This window comes from Papio anubis, chromosome 1, assembly GCF_008728515.1.
Source record: "Papio anubis isolate 15944 chromosome 1, Panubis1.0, whole genome shotgun sequence".
Taxonomy (NCBI): Eukaryota; Metazoa; Chordata; class Mammalia; order Primates; family Cercopithecidae; genus Papio; species Papio anubis.
Window position 1 is genome coordinate 18411144 of NC_044976.1, and position 20288 is coordinate 18431431.

The 20288-nt window shown below is 48.3% G+C and overlaps 2 protein-coding genes across 5 annotated transcripts in view; one reads left to right on the forward strand and one right to left on the reverse strand.

Moving 5' to 3' along the window:
* Positions 1 to 11576, reverse strand: part of PLA2G2C (phospholipase A2 group IIC) — a 24575-nt gene extending 12999 nt beyond the window's left edge. The window contains exons 1-2 of the mRNA XM_009200889.4: positions 11324 to 11576; positions 1658 to 1772 (exon numbers count right to left, since the gene is read on the reverse strand). Of these exons, the coding sequence (XP_009199153.1) occupies positions 1658 to 1697 (40 nt within the window). The 5' untranslated portion in view covers positions 1698 to 1772; positions 11324 to 11576. The remainder of the gene's footprint in view (positions 1 to 1657; positions 1773 to 11323) is intronic.
* Positions 11040 to 20288, forward strand: part of UBXN10 (UBX domain protein 10) — a 23384-nt gene continuing 14135 nt past the window's right edge. Inside the window, exons 1-2 of one of the 4 annotated variants that reach the window (XM_003891254.3) lie at positions 11043 to 11117; positions 15488 to 18455. In XM_003891254.3, the coding sequence (XP_003891303.1) occupies positions 15503 to 16345 (843 nt within the window). In that variant the 5' untranslated portion in view covers positions 11043 to 11117; positions 15488 to 15502 and the 3' untranslated portion in view covers positions 16346 to 18455. Of the gene's footprint in view, positions 11118 to 12995; positions 13552 to 15487; positions 18456 to 20288 lie in introns of those variants that run through there. The other 3 variants (XM_009200876.4, XR_004183060.1, XR_004183061.1) reach the window with 3 other exon arrangements.

The following is a 20288-nucleotide window of genomic DNA, read 5'->3' on the forward strand; positions in this document are numbered from 1 at the left end:
GTGGTCACCTCTGGAGGTAGGGAAAACACTAGGGTCTGGGGAGGATGAGGAGGAGCTTTACCTTGTTGCTATATACTCATTTATTTTACTTTTTAATTATAAGCATGTTGTAAATTTGCAATAAAAATACAATAAAGACATGAACTTGAAGAAGAGAAACAGAAATAGAGTCTGGGGGAGTTTGCTCAGGAGCCTTCGATCTCACTATTGTGTTTAGTCTAAACAGGGGTGTGAGGGGAAGAAGCCCAGGAGTGGTCACTGCTGCCCAAGCAGTCCCTGGAGCCGCACTCAGGGGTTGATCTTCAGACTGAGGGGCTGCAGAGGTGGTCATCCCTGCATACGGGTATCCTCCTGCGCTATCACCTTGAAAAGTGTAAGTTCCACTACTCACTGTGGGGAAAGGAAGTCTGTTTTTGACATCTTTGACTTAGGGACTCAAAAGTTATTGTGACTCAATTGAAAGAGACAGGAAAATGGATCTGGACAAACCTCCACTCTACCAATCCAGCAAAGGAGTCTGTGAGTCTCCAAAAGCCCCCAAACTGTTTCCCAGTAGGTATTTTTTCCCTTTGCAGAGGTAAGCAATAAGCAATGACTTATAGCTACCAATTATCCCGTAAGTCACCATAAAAATGTCTTTCTGCTGGCCGGGCGCGGTGGCTCAAGCCTGTAATCCCAGCACTTTGGGAGGCCGAGATGGGCGGATCACGAGGTCAGGAGATCAAGACCATCCGGGCTAACACGGTGAAACCCCGTCTCTACTAAAAATACAAAAAATTAGCCGGGCGTGGTGGCGGGCGCCTGTAGTCCCAGCTACTCGGGAGGCTGAGGCAGGAGAATGGCGTAAACCCGGGAGGCGGAGCTTGCAGTGAGCTGAGATCCGGCCACTGTACTCCAGCCTGGGTGACAGAGCGAGACTCCGTCTCAAAAAAAAAAAAAAAAAAAAAAAAAAAGTCTTTCTGATAAGCATTAATCATTCTTAAATTAGCTGGATGTATGTCTGCATTTTTGTTCTGAATCCAAATGGCCTTAAATAAAGGCTACTATTATCCAAAGGAAAAGAGACTCTTGGGGGAGAGGGGCATAAAATAGTAGTCAAACTCCCTTTCTAGCAAATGGTTGGCAACCTCTGATTTCCTAGACACTTTATAAAATCCCAACACTGGGATCAGCCCATTTCATAGCAGAAACAGAAGCAAGAGGACGTTGGGGGGAGCCCGTTCCATTCCTGATTCTTTTTTTTTTTTTTTGAGACGGAGTCTCGCTCTGTCGCCCAGGCTGGAGTGCAGTGGCGTGATCTCAGCTCACTGCAAGCTCCGCCTCCTGGGTTCACGCCATTCTCATGCCTCAGCCTCCTGAGTAGCTGGGACCACAAGTGCCCACCAGCACACCCGGCTAACTTGTTGTATTTTTAGTAGAGACCGGGTTTCACCATGTTAGCCAGGATGGTCTCGATCTCCTGACCTTGTGATCCGCCCACCTTGGCCTCCCAAAGTGCTGGGATTACAGGCGTGAGCCCCAAGCCCGGCCCATTCCTGATTCTTTTCTGAGTGACTTGTGACTTCCTTCACCTGGTACCACCTGGAGAGTCCCCCCTCCCACTGACATAAACAGGAAGACAGAAGCCTGGTGCTGTCCCAGCAAGCCCTCTACTTACAGCAGGAGAGGAGGAGGAGGAGGACAGCAATGACCTTCATTTCTGAGGAGACCGGGGGTCTGAGGTTCCACGGCCACGCCTTCACCTGTGTGTGAGGGGTCTCCCAGTTGAACCTCTGTTCGGGACGAAACGACCAAAATGAGGCAAGGGTATTTGGGTGCAAAACCCTAATTGCAGTGCCTTGGAAAGACCTCAGCAGAGGACTCAAAGAAATCGTTTTCAAATCTCATTCCCTTTGAATATGGTATCCTTTCTGGCATTTAGACCTGAACGTATAAAAATAAGAAGGGTTCCATGGTTTTAAAAGTGCAAATGTTGTTGTTGTTTTTTTTTCCAAATTTCTTTCTTTGGCAACATCATCCCTTCATCTCTTCTTTTTTTCTTTTGAGGAGTCCGTATTTCCTCTGCTCCCCAAGCTGGAAAGGCATCTATGTTGTTCGTAATAGAAATCCCACACAGGAATGCCTAGCTCGGTTTGCATCTAGTCCCACAGTGCCTTCCTTCCTTGATACCCGGGCATCTTATTCATCAACTTTACCTCTCTGCATCTTGGTTTCTTCTCCTGTAGAGTGAGACTAGAAATTCCTGTCAATAATTTCAAGCCTTTATTTTAAGGGCTTCACAGGTATTATACGGTTTAACCCTTACAAGTCCTTCTGAGGCTCTATTATCGTTTTGAAGATGGGTAAACTGAGACCCAGAGAGGTTGAACAAATTCCTCACGGTCACATAGCCGTCTCCTTCACAGACCCATTGTGGGACCTGCTGGAATAATGAAAGTAAAACCGTTTTGTACTATAAAATGCAGTCACAGGTAGACACAGAATTCATATTCCGATTAGTATGGGTGATGATACCCATATGAGGACAGTGGAGGAGAATGTGGGTTGCAGCCCTGCCATGGAACTGCCAGGCATCAGTCTTTATAGCCCCATCATAAATCAGGCTACATCTGGTAATGTCAGGACTTGGAGTGTGAAACAATAGAGAATTTGGCAGGTGCAGAGCTTGGGCTAGATTTACACCTGGTGGCAAAGCTTCCCAGGAAAACTTCAAAATGACCATCCTGCTGCAGATCCCTGGGAGAGTTAACCAGGGTGTCTTTGCTATCTTCCCCCTTTGGCAACATTCTGGTGGATGCTGCGAGGCCCGGCCCTGACCAGGCCTGGTCCCAGCCAACCTTCACTTCAACTGCTGTGCGGGATGTTTTTTAATTAGGTTCTGTCTCTACAGGCTTGCTTCCTTTTTCTCTTTTGAGTCTAAAAAAATAATCATGTGCAGGTTTAGCCCACGAAAAACGGGCTCGTTCTTTTGAATGAGCAGGTGATGACACTTTAGAGAGACACAGAAAGGGACCTGGGTGCATTACTGGTCATGAAATCCAATAGACTCTTATTAAGCACCAACTATGAGCTCTTCTAATGAGAACATTCTGACCCAAGGAAGGCTGCCAAGCTGGCTGGAGAGACCAAATAGGTAAACAGAGACCAAATATAGCCCCAAAGCCCCATGTGGGCAGCAATTCTGCTTGGTTCTCCATTAGTTCCCGAATCTTCACACAGTCCTAGCAGGCCCCCTCTTCAGGGCTAGGGTACCAGCAGCTGCTGATGCTCTCCCTCACTGGGAACCACCCTTTGCTGCAGGTACCGCGTGGCCCACGGTTACGGCCCCTCCCAGGGAAGACAGAAGAAGGAGTCTCTAGCCAATCCCTGGTTGGGGTGATAGTTTAAAGGGCCATCCCTTGCCTTTTTCAGGATAGCTCTGAAAGGCAGTCCCAGCCCCAGAGCTCCCTGTGGCCTCAGCAACTGCCTGTGTGTATCAACTTCTCCCTCTATGTCAGTTTCTGTGTGTGTGTTAGCTTGTCCCTCTGTGTCAGCTTCTCCCTTTATGTCAGTTTCTGTGTGTGTGTGTGTGCTAGCTTGTCCCTCTGAGTCAGCTTCTCCCTTTATGTTGGCCTCTGTGGGTGTGTGTCAGCTTCTCCCTCTGTGTCAACTTCTCCCTTTTGTGTGTCAGCTTCTCCCTCTATGTCAGCTTCTCCCTCTGTGTCAGCTTCTCCCTTTTGTGTGTCAGCTTCTCCCTCTATGTCAGCTTCTCCCTCTGTGTCAGCTTCTCCCTTTTGTGTGTCAGCTTCTCCCTCTATGTCAGTTTCTGTGTGTGTGTGTGTGTGTGTTAGCTTGTCCCTCTGTGTCAGCTTCTCCCTCTGTGTTGGCTTCTCTGTGTCAGCTTCTCCCTCTATGTCAGTTTGTGTGTGTGTGTGTTAGCTTGTCCCTCTGTGTCAGCTTCTCCCTCTATGTTGGCTTCTCTGTGTGTGTTAGCTTCTCCCTCTATGTCAGTTTCTGTATATGTGTGTGTGTTAGCTTGTCCCTCTGTGTCAGCTTCTCCCTCTATGTTGGTTTTCTGTGTGTGTGTGTGTTAGCTTATCCCTCTGTGTCAACTTTTCCCTTGTGTGTCAGCTTCTCCCTCTATGTCAGCTTCTCTCTGTGTGTCAGCTTCTCCCTTCCTTGTATGTCACCTTCTCCCTCTGTGTCAGCTTCTCCCTTGTGTGTCAGCTTCTCTCTGTGTGTTCAGCTTCTCCCTCTTGTCAGCTTCTCCCTTGTGCATAGGCTTCTCCCTCTGTGCCAGCTTCTCTATTGTGTGTCAGCTTCTCCCTCTGCTCCAGCTTCTCCCTTTTGTGTTAGCTTCTCCCTCTGTGTCAGCTTATCCCTTGCATGTCAGCTTCTCCCTCTCCCCATTCTTCCCTTGCTCACTTCCCGACAGCTGTATCTCCTGGAACCTCCCAGCAACATACTTTTTTGTGTCAGTCTGTTTCTAGGGACCTCAGTCTGCATCCATGTGGAGTGAGGAGCACTGCTCCAGTGGTTGTATAAATAAATGCCTCTGAGCTCAGAGGAAGGAGCAGTGAACTCTCTTGAGAAGGTCACAGAAATCTTCCCAGGAGACGTGGTATTTGAGAAGGCCTACATTCCCCTTAAGTTTATGCTCTGCTCCTGTTTACTCCTCACTACAACCCTACCAGGCGGGTTCTATCACATTCACATTTGACAGAGGAGGAGACCAAGTCTCAGAGAGCGAAGTAACCTGAAAAAATCTACACAGCTATGAGGTGGGCCAGGACTTAAACTCTGGTCCCTTTCTCCAAATCCAGTGCTCTTCCTCCTTGCCAGTCTCTCTGCCTAGACCTCTCGTTCGTGTGGCATTTTGAGGGTTTGAGGGCATTTTCATGCACTGACCTTCACAGCTATGACTCAGGCATGGTTCTCTCCATTTGATGAGTCATTTGGGGCTGCCTAGAACTGTGCTGAAGCTAAAGTAAGAGCACAGGACCAGAGGGCCAGAGGTTTGATGAGAGGCAAGAATGTAGAAAGCATGGCATTGCCTCCCACGCCAGCCCCTAGGGCAGCAGCCAGTAAGTTGCAGGGTCCTTAGGAGCCACCATCTGGGTCATTTGCTGGACCCGTCAATTCAGCTTTTATCAACAGTGATAAAACACTGGTTGGCTTTCCTCCCCATAGAGAAAACAAGGTGGATGGAGCCTGCAAGCTCATTAAGGACAGAGGTCATGTCTGTTTTGTTCACCTCTTTATCCCTAGTGCCTTCTTAGCACAGTGCCTGGCACGAACTAATACTACTGACGATGATGGCTAACGTATATATCACACTTATGTTATGCCTTGCAGGGGTTCTGAGCACTTTGCATATATTTACTCACTAAATCTTCACATCTCCCGGCTAGATAAGTGCCATTATTACCCTCGTTTTGCAGATAAGGAAACTAGGCATGGAGAGACGGGCAGTAAATAAATATCTGAGGCATGAATGAATGAGAGAATGAGTGATAAGAGTCTTATCATACTTCAAGTTACAGAAATAAAAACAATAACTGCAACCCCTCGAGTACCAACAGGAGGCTAAGCACAGGTGTGAATCAGGATTCTCCTTGAATCCTTTTGAATCCTCCCGATGAGTCATATACAATTAATTCCAGTTTACCAATAAGGGTAACTGAAGCTGGCACAGGTCAGGTCATTTGCCCTGCAAACTGACGGGTCGCGGACTTAACCCCAGGTGTGTCTGACTCCAAAGCTGGCACTCCTAATCCTTGAAAGCTCTCCTGCTTCCATGTCTATCCAAAACACCACCGAGAAGACAAAACCCAAAACAACCCAAGCAGTGAAGCAAGTATCACAACACTCTTAGACTCTCATTTTAGATGCAATTCCAACAGGCTGCTCAGCTTCATTTATCAGGCCCAGCAGCCGGACAGGAATGGAGTTAGAGCAGCTTCTCTTAATAGGAAGGTAAGAGAGGGGTGATTAAAGCGATAATCAACGAAGCCTAGGAGCCTGGGCCACTGTGTGTTGGGGCAGCTGACTCCACCCACATCAAACTAGTGCAACTGGAGCACAATTATTGACTGCGAGTTGCCAAGGAAAGGTAGCATTGTGCAAGAGACTGCAAGGGCGGAGAGCAACGAACTCAGGAGCCTATGTCAAAGAAAGGGGTTGGAGCTGTTCCGCCACTTCCTGACAGATTTAAACTACCTGAGCCTCAGCTTCCTCCACCGGAGAGGTGCAGACAATGATTCTGGCCCCCCACAGAATGCCGGCAAGATTCCACAGGCTCTTGAAGGTGAAAACACTTGGCCAACAGTAGCCAAGGTGAGTTACAGTGTTTGATGTGTTCTGCTTAACAAGACTGGAAAGTAGGCTATACATTTTTGGATATTTTCCAACAAAACGGGGAAAATAATAAAAACCTGCGGTACAGTCATGCACCATATAATGACGTTTTGGTCCAATGACAGGCCACACATACGACGGTGGTCCCATAAGATTATAAGGTAGCTGCCCTATATGGGCATACAGTTTTTTATATTTTATGCCATATTTTAAATTGTACCTTTTCTATGTTTAGATCTGTTTGGATACACAAATACGTACTATTGTGTTATAATTGCCATTGTGTTACAGTATTTAGAACAGTAACGTGCTGTACAGGTTTGTGGCCTAGAAGCAACAGGCTATACCATATAACCTAGCTGTGTAGTAGGCTAGACCATCTAGGTTTGGGTAAGCACATTCCAAGATGTTTGCACAATGACAAAATTGCCTAGCAATGAAGTTCTCAGCATGTATCCCCATTGTTAAGTGACCCATGACTGTACTTCAAGGGTTAAGTTTCATCATCCAGAAACTTCCTTCTTGCAGATCCCCTCGGGAAGCTGATCACAGGAGCCATGAGTAACTGCCAGCCTCTTGGCCTTGCTACTAGAATATCCACCTGGTTCACCTTCTGCTTAAAGGTTACCCATGATCTCAATCCACATGTCTAATGAGACCAAGGACAGGCAGAGCAGGACACTGGCTATCGACTCTGAAATCTAGAAGTCACTAATTCTAAATGGGGCCAACCACTCTGTGAGGACAAGCTGCTAAGAAACTGGGGCTCCCACCTTCAGCCAGCCCCTGGGGAGGTCATTTGAACTCCAAGCCAAATATGGCTGGGGAGGATACCAATAAGCAGCTTGCTGGATCACTCAGTGGAAACGCTAGCCTTGGAATCAGCACCACCATCATCATGGCTGAGTACCTATCACAGAGTAAGCACTGTGTGGGCAAAGCAGGGGATTCTGAGACAGGCAAGTTCCTGCCTTCAAGGAGCTCATAACCTACTGAAGGAGATATACACTGTAAGTGAAGACGATGTGATGAGAGTTAGCCCTCACTAAGCCCTTGGAACATGTGTTTTCTCATTTTAGCTGCACAACAATCCTGTGCTTATCATCTCCCTTCTGGAGATGTGGAAACTGGCTTCCAGCGAAGGTGAATCATTTACCTAACGTCTTCAGCTGGCAAGTGGTGGAGCCAGGATTCAGACTCAAGCTTTGGCATCAGAGGCCATGCCTGCGGTCCCTATGACCAGTGCAATGGACAGTACAGATAAGGGCCATGGGGGAACATGCAGGTGAGGAGCTTGAGGGTGGGACTCTGGGGTCCAGGGTGGGCTTTGGAAACAGCTGGATGTGGGTTGTAAAATTGCTCTGCTGCTCATTCACCAGGGGGAACCCTGAGGCTCCATTGTTTTCTAAAGCAAAGGAGGGCTATGATGCCTCCATGAAGGAGCACTGCGAAGATGAAAGGAGCTGACTCGGGGAGGGTGCACAGCGCCATCTTGGGCATGTTCCACTGGACCGAAGGGGACCAGAGAGAGCACATGAGCTTTTGTGGGGAGGCTGTGGTCAGGAAAGGGCTTCACAGAAGAGATGGCTTTTAAGATGGGCCTTGGAGGATCAGTCGGTTTGGCTTAACTTCAAGGAAGGGAGCAGGGTGGGGTAGACATGAGCAAAGACACTGGAGATGAAAAAGCTGGGGCCCATCTGGGGAGCAAGCTGGCTGCAGCCCAGGGAGAGAGCTAGAGAGTAGATCGGGACAGGGCTGGAAAGGAAAGTGAGTCTACATTTCAGCTGGCAGGGCAATGACCTCTGCCCATGTTTACTGAGATCCACTTTGGGTATGTGCCAGACACCAGGCATTATGGGGTCCATCCTTTGAAGATATCCCCTTTATAGAAGGTCGGGGACAAAGGCAGCAGAGGCACAGCAATGGACTGGCGCCTTCCTTTCCTCCTCTCCTGCCTCCCCCTGGGGCTGTGCATTACACAACACTGCAGAGCAAAAGGCATATACTGCTGACATTAACTGCACGTACTGCTGACATTAACTGCACGTACTGCTGACATTAAACAGACCGCCATTTCACTGTGCACTGGCAAAGGCACGCGTGCGCACACACGCACACACACACGAGGTGAGAAGCCAATTTGATTCTCCAAAGGATTGCATAATTCTTAGGTGATTTTAAAATAGCTGATGAAGAATCCACTTTAATCTTTTTTGGGTGGGCGCTGAAGGGCTGAAGAGCATCGCTAAGACACTTTTGACAGAATCATTAACAAGAAATAAGCCACCAGCACTCAGTTGCAAAACCAGCAGCTCCTAAAACCACCATCTTTTACACATTCCGAGGGCCACAGAAGCTTCCTGGATGACCAGAGTGTGTGAGGGGGCAGCCCAAACGAGAGGCTGGGCCCATCCCAGGCCCTCCCCAGCAACTCCCACGGGTCACGGCCTTCCCTTCTGAGATGAGCAGAAACACCACCACTGAAATGATCTTCTTTCACGGCCCCCAAAGAACTGCCTTGTCTGTGCTAATCACTCGGCACCTAATCGTGTCCAGCCTGTGCCTGCTATTATACCCTGGGCTCAAATTGTATTGAAAATAATCTGATTTGTAACTGTTCATCAGCGTGAAAAGCATGCTCTCAACCAGATTGTGAACGTCTTGCAAGAATTGCGCTCCTGTCGCAATCCTGTGTCCACATGTCCAGGACAGACCAGATAGCAAATATTTTGCCACATGCTAGATAATGAATCTATCGTTCTTTTTTTCTTTGTTTTTGGAGAGATAGGGCCTCACCATGTTGCCCATGGCTGCTCTCAAACTCCTGGCTTCAAGTGATCCTCCCACCTCGGTCTGTCAAAGTGCTGGGATTACAGCCATGAGCCACCATGCTTGGCTTGAATTTATGGTTCGTGCACGTCTACTAACATTATCTTCTAATGATACTGTCAGTAAATTATTCATCTGCGTATCCCATGAGTCTAGAACAGAGCTTGGCAGACAATAGTCCAGTTAAGGCTTCTTTCGAAGAAATCTTAATTCCACCTTGGAAGAAAGACTTCATCCATGAGGTTGGGACCTGAAGGGTGAACGGGAATTAGGCAGATGAGGGAGGGTCGGGAGGAATCTTCTAGGGTCAGAGGGAGTGTGAGGGTGTGTATATGTGTGGTCAGAAATGGGCTTCCAAGCACCCACGGAGGAGCAATTCACCTTGGAGAGAATCAGAAGACATTAGAACTGGAGGGAGGGAGAAAAACAAGGAAGCGTAGGCAGGCAAGTTTGCAGGCCTGATGGCAGAAGGCTGAGGAAGTTTCCATCTGATGGCTTCTATTTTTTCTCTGAAAAGGGCAGTAAAGGTATCTTCTAAGAGGGAGGAGGGAGGGAGGGAGGTGGGAGAGGGAAAGGTGGGAGGTTTCGGGAGCAAAACGACGTTTTGAAATAGCTATTGAGAAGAAAGCAGAGGCTGGGTGAGGTGGCTCATGTCTGTAATCCCAGCACTTTGAGAGGCTGAGGCGGGAGGATCACTTGAGCCCAAGACTTCGAGACCAACCTCAGCAGCATGGCAGAACCCTATTCTACAAAAAATAATAAAAATTAGCCAGGCATGGTGATGCACGCCTGTAGTCCCAGCTACAAGGCAGGCTGAGCTGGGGAGGTCCAGGCTGCAGTGAGCTGTGATTGCACCACCGCAATCCAGCCTGGGTGAAGGGGCAAGACCCTGTCTCCCCTTCAAAAAAAAAAAAAAAAAAAAAAAGGAAGAAAGAAGAAAGGAGGGAGAGAGAACCCAATGGTTGGTCGGGGATGGAAGTGCAGGGCTGATGGTCTAATTGAGGTTAGAGACCTCGTGTTTGTTACACCAAGGTGTGTGGCTGGCCAAGACTTCTTCAGTACCCGTGTGTAGGCGGACTGATTCGGCTTGGGGTTTCATCAGATGGAAGGAGAGCAGGACTCGGGGAGGGAGGATCCTTTTGAGAAGGCTGAGGGATGGGCCAGGATAGGGAAGAAGCAGGTTGACAGCGAGGGGGAAAGCAGAGACAGCAATGGACAGGTAGCCCAAAGATGGTGAAAAGCAGATACAGCAGAAGTGACTCAAGCGGCTGGAAGTGGAAGAGACTGTGGCTGGGGACATCAAAGGAGGTGCAGATGCTGTTGATAAGGTTCCCAGTGTGGCCCGGGGTGGGAGGCTGATGTGAAAATGAGGAGGTCAGGGATCTGGTGCTGAAAGGGCTGTACTGAGGATGGGGACCCTGCTCCCCGCAACTCAGATACCCTAGAAGCATCCACTCAGAGTCTAGGGTTCCGAGAATCCATCAGTCCCACAGCCTCATTTTAAAACCGGGGACACTGAGAGGCTCAGGACCTGACCCAAAGTGAGAAACGGGGTTTGAGACTAGTGGTGCTGCTCCCCGCGCCTCCACGCCCCGGCTAGGGCTCTCCTTCTCCCAGACACTCTCCCCAGCGAGAAACAGAGGCAGGTGACGCTAGGAAGAGGAGGAGAGAAGGAGGCCGCAGGTCCCTGTCGCCTCCAGGCCAGGCAATACGGCTGGCAATCCACCGACCTGGAGCTCATGGCCTCCGCCCTCCTGGCCCAGCGGCCCCCACCGACCCCACCCGACCCGACCCGACCCGACCAGACCCAACTGGACCCCACCCGACCCAGGCCGGTTCCGGTCACGGCGGAAGCACGTGGCCCCCCACCCCGCGGCGTTGCCCGGGAGACCAGGGCTGTTTACCAGCGGGACAGAGCTGGGCGCAGGCGGCGGATGGAGCGGAACGGCTAGGTGAGCGCGGCTGCCAGACCCGGCGGCCTGCCCCTGGTCTCCGCCGGGCCTGGAAGGGGCCGGGGGAAGCCAGTCCCTGAGCCCCCAGCACGTCACCCTTGAGGGCCTCCCCAGACCCAGCCCCAGGGACGCGAACCCCGGGAGACAGGCGAGGGACCTGGAGAAAAGTCTGCTCCCGAGGCAAAGCAAGCCTGGCCAGAGCTCACCTTTACCAAAGGGACCTATGCAACCGCTGGGCCATGCCCTCCAGGCTGGGATGTAGCGATGGGGACACAGACCCAGGGAGAGAAAAGGACGTCCCAGTCTCGGGCAGGGCAGAGACCGGAACCAGATGGACCCTCCCCCAGTCCTGTGCTCTTTCACTGAAGTCAGTTCTCACTTTCTAAACGCTCTTTCTCGCCCCTCCCCCAGATCCCTCCTCCACCCCTTAAGCCTGTTGCCTTCTAGGGCGCTGGAACTTGGACATAATTGAGTTATCCCCACCACTTCCTTGCCCTTCTGTCTCTGGAATCATCCCTAATTCTCTTTCCAAACATTTGATCACTTGGTGGCTTGTGGTTCAGTGTGGCACTCTGCATAGGACAGTGTATTCTAATCACTAGTTTGGGGTAGAACTGGGAATGGTACCAGAGTTTTTTCATTCTCAGGCCAACCACCATCTCCTGTTGGTTCTTCAGAGCATTTTTATCCTGAAAGCCTGGTGGGGGTGTGGGTTGGGGGTGGGGAGTGGCAACGGATAGGATTAACTGATACAGTTTTAAAAGACCAATTCAAATGTATGTATCTTGGTATATATCAGCAGATGGTATGTAGGTGGTTATATTTTACTGCATATACTGTAGGCTTAGATTTGGGTTGTGAGTGAAATAGGGTGGTCTGACCCTGTGGTGGGTGGTGGGCACCCTTAGAAAGCAGGAGCCCTGCTTTAGCTTCCCCCATCCACATTTCCTTCTTTCCAGTTGATTTGCTGATGAATCTTAAGGAATGGGCACCTGCCCTTCTGGCAACTTCTTGGAAACAGTTGGCAGTGTTTGCTTCCTGACTCCTAGCAGGCCTCTGGGGCGCAGCTATTGTGTTTAAGTAAACAGGCCACTCGCCTATTCAGCTTGGCAGCTTGGTAGATGCCTACGCCTAGATCTTGTCAAATCAGTTTGTGGTTGAGCGGCTGCCAGGCCTAGAGGTGGTGAAATGAACTGAGCAGGGATAATGATGGCTGCTGCTAGGAGCCTTCCTGGACTGAGGGCGGCGGGCAGAGTTCAGGACCCGACGTGTGAATATAAAGGCACAGTTGGCCCAGATCCCCAGACACCTGTTTCCCCAACCGCCCCATCCCTATGTGATGGCTGCTGGGGAGAGCTGGTGTTCCCTCCGTGTAACAGATGGTCCCTGTGCTCGGGAGGAGGCAGTGGGTTATGAAAGCAGGTTGGATATAATGGTTTTACCTGAAGGAGGTGTTAGTCTCTAAATAACCATGAGTGGGCTCCTAGGAATTAGTCATAATTGAGGTTTTTCTCTGAGATAGCTCACAGTCATGTTATCTTATGACCAGGGTGTCTTGAATATGACACCCCCTGAACATGGATAATTATATAGAACCAAAAGGTATAGAAAGTGCATGCACATACTCAAGTTTTACTGTTAAAAATAATCCCACAGAGAGCCTGTGAGAACACATGACTCTCCTCATCAAAGTTGTTAAGGAAGAGGTTTCTAAGTTACCAAACTCACTGACAGCTAAACCTTCCTGAGGCATGTGTGGGTGTTGGAAGCCAAGCCTGTGATAATTCTGTAGAAGCTGTGGCAAATTAATAGCCATTCCACAAGTGGGGAGGGTGGGCCGAGAGGGGCGTGGGTTTGCCTGTGGAGCTTATCTTTGGCAGAACAGTTGGACAGTTATGACCTTCTCCTGCCATCCTGAGTGAAAGTGCAGAGCTGCTAATTGCCAGAGAAAGACTTGAGAATGAGACTAAAGGGGGAAAAACACATTCTTCACAGTTGATCAGAAAATAGATGAAATTAACAAGGAGATGGGCAGTCTTTTTTGATGCCAAAACTTTGCTAAGGAGAAGGCTCCTGAGCTACTAGCAGCCAGACTGGGTGTGAAAGACGAGGGAGAAGTGGAAAATGGGGAGTGGAGAGAGACTCAGGCTGTGAGTAGAATGCAGCCGACATAGAGGTCTTTAAAAGAGGGTAGCTTTGTCCCAGATTTTGAATTGAGCAGGACATCAGGAAGATACAGGGATGCTGTGTTTTGTTTGGTCCTGGTTTGAGTGGAGAGGAAGCAGATACTCCCTAAAATTAGGCAGCAGTGGTTACATGCACGGAATGGTAAGGTTAGAATACATACCCTGAGAGGCTCAGATTACATTGAAGATTTTGTGATGAAAGGAATGAATTTGCAGGAAGTAATCATTCTACGGGAAGTGAATTTGAGGTAAGTAAAATGTAGAATTAGAAGAGAAGTGATCAACTCAGGATTTTTTTTTTTCACATGTTTTTGAGGCAACTGAATAGGTGGTAGCTCATTGCAATCCACCTCCCTGTGTTTCTGTGCAGTGGACAGGGCAGGCATGAGTTTCAGGACTCACCCAGCTGGTTGACTAGGAGTAGAATCACCAAGGACACAGGGGAAAAGTTCTAGAGCAAAACAAGGAAGGCTTTTGAATTTAGCAGACAGAAAGCACTAAACAGACAACCCAAAGCAAACAACAACAACAACAACAAAATCCCTTAACGTTTAATTAAGTTTCTACCATGCACTAAGCCTGGTGCTTCCCGCCTTACCTACATTATTTCATGTTATTATCCTCATGTTACAGACAAAAAGACTGATGTTCTGAGGTATTTAAGTAATACCTCTAAGATCATTTAGCTAATTTGATAGATGAGGAAAGTTTTGTGCCAGAAAGGTAGAGTGATTGCTCCTTGATCAGGTAGCTAGCCAGTGGCAGAGAAGCTGAAATTGAACCCACACCTTGTGACACCCGGTCCTCTGTCCTTTGCTCCCAAATATGCTGTTTCTTGGGGATCATGAATCACTGGAAAGTCACCAGAAGGTCTTTAGAAGGCTAGGAGAGGCCAGGTTCACTTGTGAGCAGAAAAGTCAGGAGTCACAGTGGTGGTCAGGACTCAGAGGGAGGCAGGGAGCCCAACAAGATGTCTGCAATGTTTAGGGAAAGATGGAACTGGAGATTGGGAGGAGGAGGTGCTGGTAGTAGTGTTAGTGAAGTGGCCACCAAGATGGCAATGAAAGAGGAGGTGTCATGGTTTAGCAATTCCGGGTCTGCACAGAGAAATGTTCACGCCTCCCACCATGCTTCAGTTCATTGCTTCTGGCGGATTTAACCAGGACTCACATAGACTCTTGGTGGGAGATCCAGATACAGAGGCCCCAGGGTGCCTATCAGGTAGCTGGGAAGACAGAAGTCTGAACAGCTCGGGAGGCTGAGGCACAAGAATTGCTTGAACCTGGGAGGCGGAGATTGCAATGAGCTGAGATCGTGCCGCTGCATTGCAGCCTGAGTGATGGAGTGAGACACTGTCTCAAAAAAAAAAAAAAAAAAAAAAAAGAAAGAAAGAAAGAAGGAAATGTGAGCAGCTAGTAGACATACAGAATGTGATGTGCTGGGCTCAGGAAGCAGCTTGTATGGGTACAGAGGACACAGGACCGGGTGTCACAAGACCTGGGTCCTATCTCTTGCTCTGCCACCAGCTGGCTGTGTGACCATCAGGAAATCACTCTACCTTTCTGGCTCACACATCTGTAGAATTAGCATACGCCCAGAGTTGCTATAGGACAGCGACCAACAAATGATGGCCCACAGCCCAAATCCGGCCTGTCACCTATTTTGTGTGGCTCATGAACTTAGAATAGCTTTCACATTTTAAAATCATTGAAGAAGAATCAAAAGAGCGTATTTTGTGACACATGAAAATTATCTGAAATTCAAATTTCAGAGTCCAAAAATGAAGTTTTATTGAAACACAGCAGGTTTTCTGGTTTTTACCAGAAACTTCCCCCCTCCTAAAAGAGTAAGAATTAGTCCCCCACCTTAATCACGCTTAGGTGCAATACTTTTTATTTTCTTGATAGCAGTTGTTACTCTTTGAAAATGTCTATTTACTTGTGGGTTTTAACCCCTGTCTTTCCTCACTATAATGATTTACATTGCAAGGACTTCGTTTCGCTGATGTCTCCCAAGTGCCTAAAATAAATGAATGCATGCCTGAATGAATAAATTGCAGCTGGTGCCCCTTTCTAGATGCCAGAAATTTGTGCTTATTCTGGGCACTCAGGGAGGGAATGGCTTGGATCTAGGAGTCCCAGGAAGTTTAACCCACGGTCTCCTGTTTTTTTCCTGCTTCCTTAGGGGTCTTGAGAAGCAATGGCCACAGAAGCCCCTGTGAATATAGCACCACCTGAGTGTAGCACTGTTGTCAGCACAGCAGTTGACAACCTCATTTGGCAGCCAAACTCACTAAATATGCACATGATAAGGCCCAAGTCCGCCAAGGGACGGACAAGACCAAGTCTGCAAAAATCCCAGGGCACAGAGGTGTGCGCTCATCATATACCATCTCCGGCTCCAGCCATTCCCTATGAGTCGCCAAGCAGCCAAAAACCAGGAGCCTGTGCACCCAAATCTCCAAACCAGGGAGCTTCTGATGAGATCCCTGAGCTGCTGCAGCAAGTTCCCATTGGAGCTTCCTCTTCTCTCAATAAGTATCCAGTCCTTCCTTCTATCAACAGAAAGAACCCAGAGGAGGAGGCTGTGGAAAGCGTCGCCAAAAAGGCCAGCTCACTGCAACTGAGCAGTATCCAGGCTCTTTACCAAGAGGAGACCTGCAGCATGAAGACAAGTGAACAAGATTCCAGAGCTCAGGCTTTTGCCATGGAGAGGAAATTCATCATCCGAACCAAGAAACAGGGCTCTTCCAGGGCTGGAAACCTGGAGGAACCATCGGACCAAGAACCAAGGTTGCTGCTTGCTGTCAGATCACCAACAGGCCAAAGGTTTGTACGCCATTTCCGGCCAACTGATGATTTGCAAACCATTGTTGCTGTGGCGGAACAGAAAAACAAGACCTCCTACCGACACTGCAGCATTGAAACAATGGAGGTGCCCAGGAGGCGATTTTCTGACCTCACCAAATCTCTACAAGAGTGCCGAATCCCCCACAAGTCTGTGCTGGGCATCTCACTGGAAGATGGGGAAGGGTGGCCCTGAGTCTACAGCCACCCAGCTGAGGTCCTGGGTCTCTGAGCAAAGGAGCATGCTTGGGCGTCGTGGCCTCCCAGGCAGCCTGTTTCAAGTGCCATGTGGACCTGGTGCAACTGGGAAGCGTGGGACTCTCGTTTCCACTGCGTGTCCTCTGAAGCAGTGAAATCTGTGCCTGCGCCAAGTGCGCTGAGAAGGCTGCCTTCCAGCTGTTCCATTCTCTCCGCCACCAGCATAACTGGCAAGTTACCAAGGCTGTTCCTGAAACAGTGGTGATCACGACTTCTCCTTTCCGGAGTTTGGGGTCCTTCTAAACTAATGGTCCTTTTGGAACACCAGCTTGCCTTTACAGTGAACTCTGATTCTCTTGAAGCCAATGCTTTCCTTTCTGTATTTGATGCAGGATTAAACACTTCCCAGAGTGGATTCTAGTCTGGTAAATAACCAGGGTGTAGGAACTATCTAACTGGCATTTGTGTTTCTTGCAAGTATTTTAAAGAAACAGGCTGTTGACCCCGTCTTTGGAAGTAGCCCTTGGCCATGCATGGTTAGTTTCTTAGGGATTTATTATTTGTATGAGGTGGCATCGAAGGGAAGAATGGGTTTTCTTCCCCCAAAACATCAGCTTTTCTAAAATAGTTCTAGAGCTTGAAAGTAAGTTGCTTCCGTGAGCATGGATTACCCAGTAGCTACTTTTAAATAGAGACTGACTAGGTTTACAACTTCTGGTAGCTACTTTGTGGGCTGAAATCTTCCAAAACAGAAAAAGCCAGTGCAATCTGATTTCTTTTGCTTTTGTCAGTAATGGAATCTTTTGTTTTTAAAATGTACAAACCTCTAAGTCTAAACGGGTTTGTACTGACAACTTCCTTAGCTTATCTGGGGTTGGAGCAGTTGTTTTATTCCCCAGTTTCAGTGTGTTGCCCACTTCAAACATGGAGTGTCCTTTGGAGCTGTGACAGAGGTGCCTGTTCTGACTTAGAACCTCTGGAGGAGGAGGGGGGTGCCTTGGTCTGGTGTTACTCTGCTGTGCCTGTACTGAAAGACCATGTGCCCCAAGCATCTGGTTGGCCGTCATGAAGTACATCAGCCTGTCTTAGCCTGAGCTGCTTTGAAGACCATGGAGTCTTGTGTTTCCAACTTTGAAGTGATGATATGGACGATTTGCCAATGTTCTCTTCTATTGCAAGTTCAGCCAGACTCCATGACTCATCTGATCCCTTTTATGGCCAAATCATCCTTCAGAGTAGGGAACACTCAGACGTTCTGGGCATGTTGTTCCCCCAGAGCTTGGTCATCACGAAGCCCTGAGTTCTGGTGTGTGCCCCCGCCTCCTGGGTATACAGAGAGAAGGCAGGAATCAGGAGTTCCAGAAGCATATAAATGTGGCTACCCCAGCAACAAGCGCATCCTGTGCTCAGATAAGGTGCATGGTTGGGAGTGTTTTTGTTGCATACTGAGGCTTAGCAGTGGAGATGGGCGCCACTGCCATTTGCTCAGAAGAAGGCTGGCCTTGTCCTAACTGTATCCCACACCACCCAGATCACTCTAGAATAGATTATTTCTGAATGTTTTACAGAATTTCTTAATACCATCCTGGTTTGGTCAGCCATTCCTTTGATTGGAAAGGTCAGCTGGGGCCAGTGGTGCCTCGGGCAGGCCCACACAACTGGCCACCTCTTCCCGTTAATGACCACAGCAGAGGGAACTTGAGCCCAGAACCTAAAAGTACAGGAATTTCACTTCCCACCAGGACTCGGGCATGTAACTCTGCGTCTGATCTAGGAGGCTGGGGGAAGAGCCTCCCATAAAATCACACCTACTCCGTGGTAAGAATAAAATGCCACCCACCTGGGACTTGGTAATTTCTCCAGACAGGAAAGCTTTAGAAAACTTGAGTGAAATGGAGCAAGCTTGAAGGAGTTAGAATCTTCTACGCTTAGGATTTGCTGCTGCTGGTGAGCTTAGGATTTTGGGGTTGGGAAAAAGTGGAAGGCATAAGCATAGAAATATTTTAGGATATATGAATAAAGCTAGACTCAAACCATCATAACAAACTTTTTTTTTTTGGACAAAAGATGATGTTACTAACAATAAAAACCAACTTGTGTGAAACTGAGTCAGCGGAGAAGTGCATCTCATATTTTAACCTAAGACTTCACCTCCCACACACAACTGGACAGAGGGGTGTGTTAGCCTGATCTTCAGTTTTCTCACTGGGAAAGCACTTGTTCCACTGTTAGAACCATGTCCTCCTCCCTGGACACTTCCGATGCCCACTGCAGAACCTCCGGGGCTCCTGTTCTCAGCTTCTGTCACAGCACTTAGCTTGTCTGGATAAGAGTCACCTGAATTTTTCCTAAACATCATTCCAAGTACTCTGATTTTGAGGGTTGGCAAGAACAAACTAAATCAGGATTCAGAGTTCCTGATAGCTCCTCATGTGGCATTGCAGCTGAGGCCCCCTGTCCTAAATGGGCTCAACTGGCCTAGCACACTCCCCTTGGTGGCTTTGGGTGGGTCAGCCTTGCCCCATTTGGGGTCACAGACCTCAGTTATTCATTTAACCAATGGTCATTGAGGGCTTACCCGGTGCCACACTTCAAGACAAGCATGGGTGTCCTGGCAAGAAAGTGTTGGCAAGAAAATATGAACCCACCATTGAACTCTCAACTCAAACCTTACTGAAGTCAGTGGCTATAGCTTTATGTGCAAAGGACCCCAGAGTGAGGATCCCACATTGTTACTACTGGGTCTTCTCCCCACCTCTGGAGATGCTAAGAAAACCCTTCCCCACCTTTTCTAGTGATGGAGTAGGAACTTTGCATAGGACAAACCTTCACGATAGGTTACTCCAGTATATTCCCGATAAAGTCCAATAGGTAAATTAGTTTTGGCAGCAGAAGGAACAGCAGGAGAAGTAAGTGATTCATCATCTAGAATCCAAAAAATTTGCACCGACAGATGGCAGGTGGTTATAACACAACAGTTCTTGCCCTGAGAGTATCTGGGGACCCAGCCAGCAGCCGTCAAGCCAGGGCAGTCCTGCGGAAGAGATGGCTTGTGAACATGACTGTGGACCCAGAGTCACCCCAGAGCTCCCACATAAAATGCTTCACAGACAGAGAAACTGAGATCAGCCTTGGGGCATTCATGCCAATTAATAACCTCAAAGACTACAGCCAGATCCACCCGCGTCACAAAAGCAGGCATTCGAGGAACTATGCTTTTGTTCATGCTCTTATCTGCCATTTTAAATGGGTTTCTAATGTCAAATAAAGCCACTCTGCCTCTTGGGACAAAGATGTTTATCTTCACATAGTTTTTAAAATAAAGTCCTCATAATAAGTTCAGATAAAAGAGCCTTTTACATGGTAAGAGGATCTACTTTTCTACCTTTTAAATGGAATAATGAAGAACGCTATATTATTTTGCTTTAGCATTAGTTTAGAAGTCATTCTGAGAATGAAGCAGGAATATCTGTTTTCTTAGTCCATTAAGGCAACACCCCACAATGAAGTTGAAAGTTCACGAGCCTATTGACTCTCATCCAGAAACCACAAGCAACCAAACCCCATCATGTAACAGGGAAGACCCAGGGTCACTTCGGAGGAGTTAGCAATCAAAGGAGAACAGACTTTTGGTGACTCAGTTACCAACACACAAGACAGCAACTCATAAAACTAAAATTGGGTGTTTTATTTTTTGTCTACACGGGTGGCGTGCCACTTTCCTTTCCTATTAGGGAAGCTTCTCCCAGCCCTTTCTGACGTTCATCTGTGTGCCTTTACATTCAAACAGTTTAGGAAGCAGCAGCCCTCCTAACACTCGACGCGGAAGCGCAAATCTCTGGAGGTATTTTTGGACACACTTAAATCCTATCCCAAGAGGCTGAACGACTGTGGTGACAAATGCCCACGGGTAAAACTGAGCAAGCCTCATTCAGACTGTC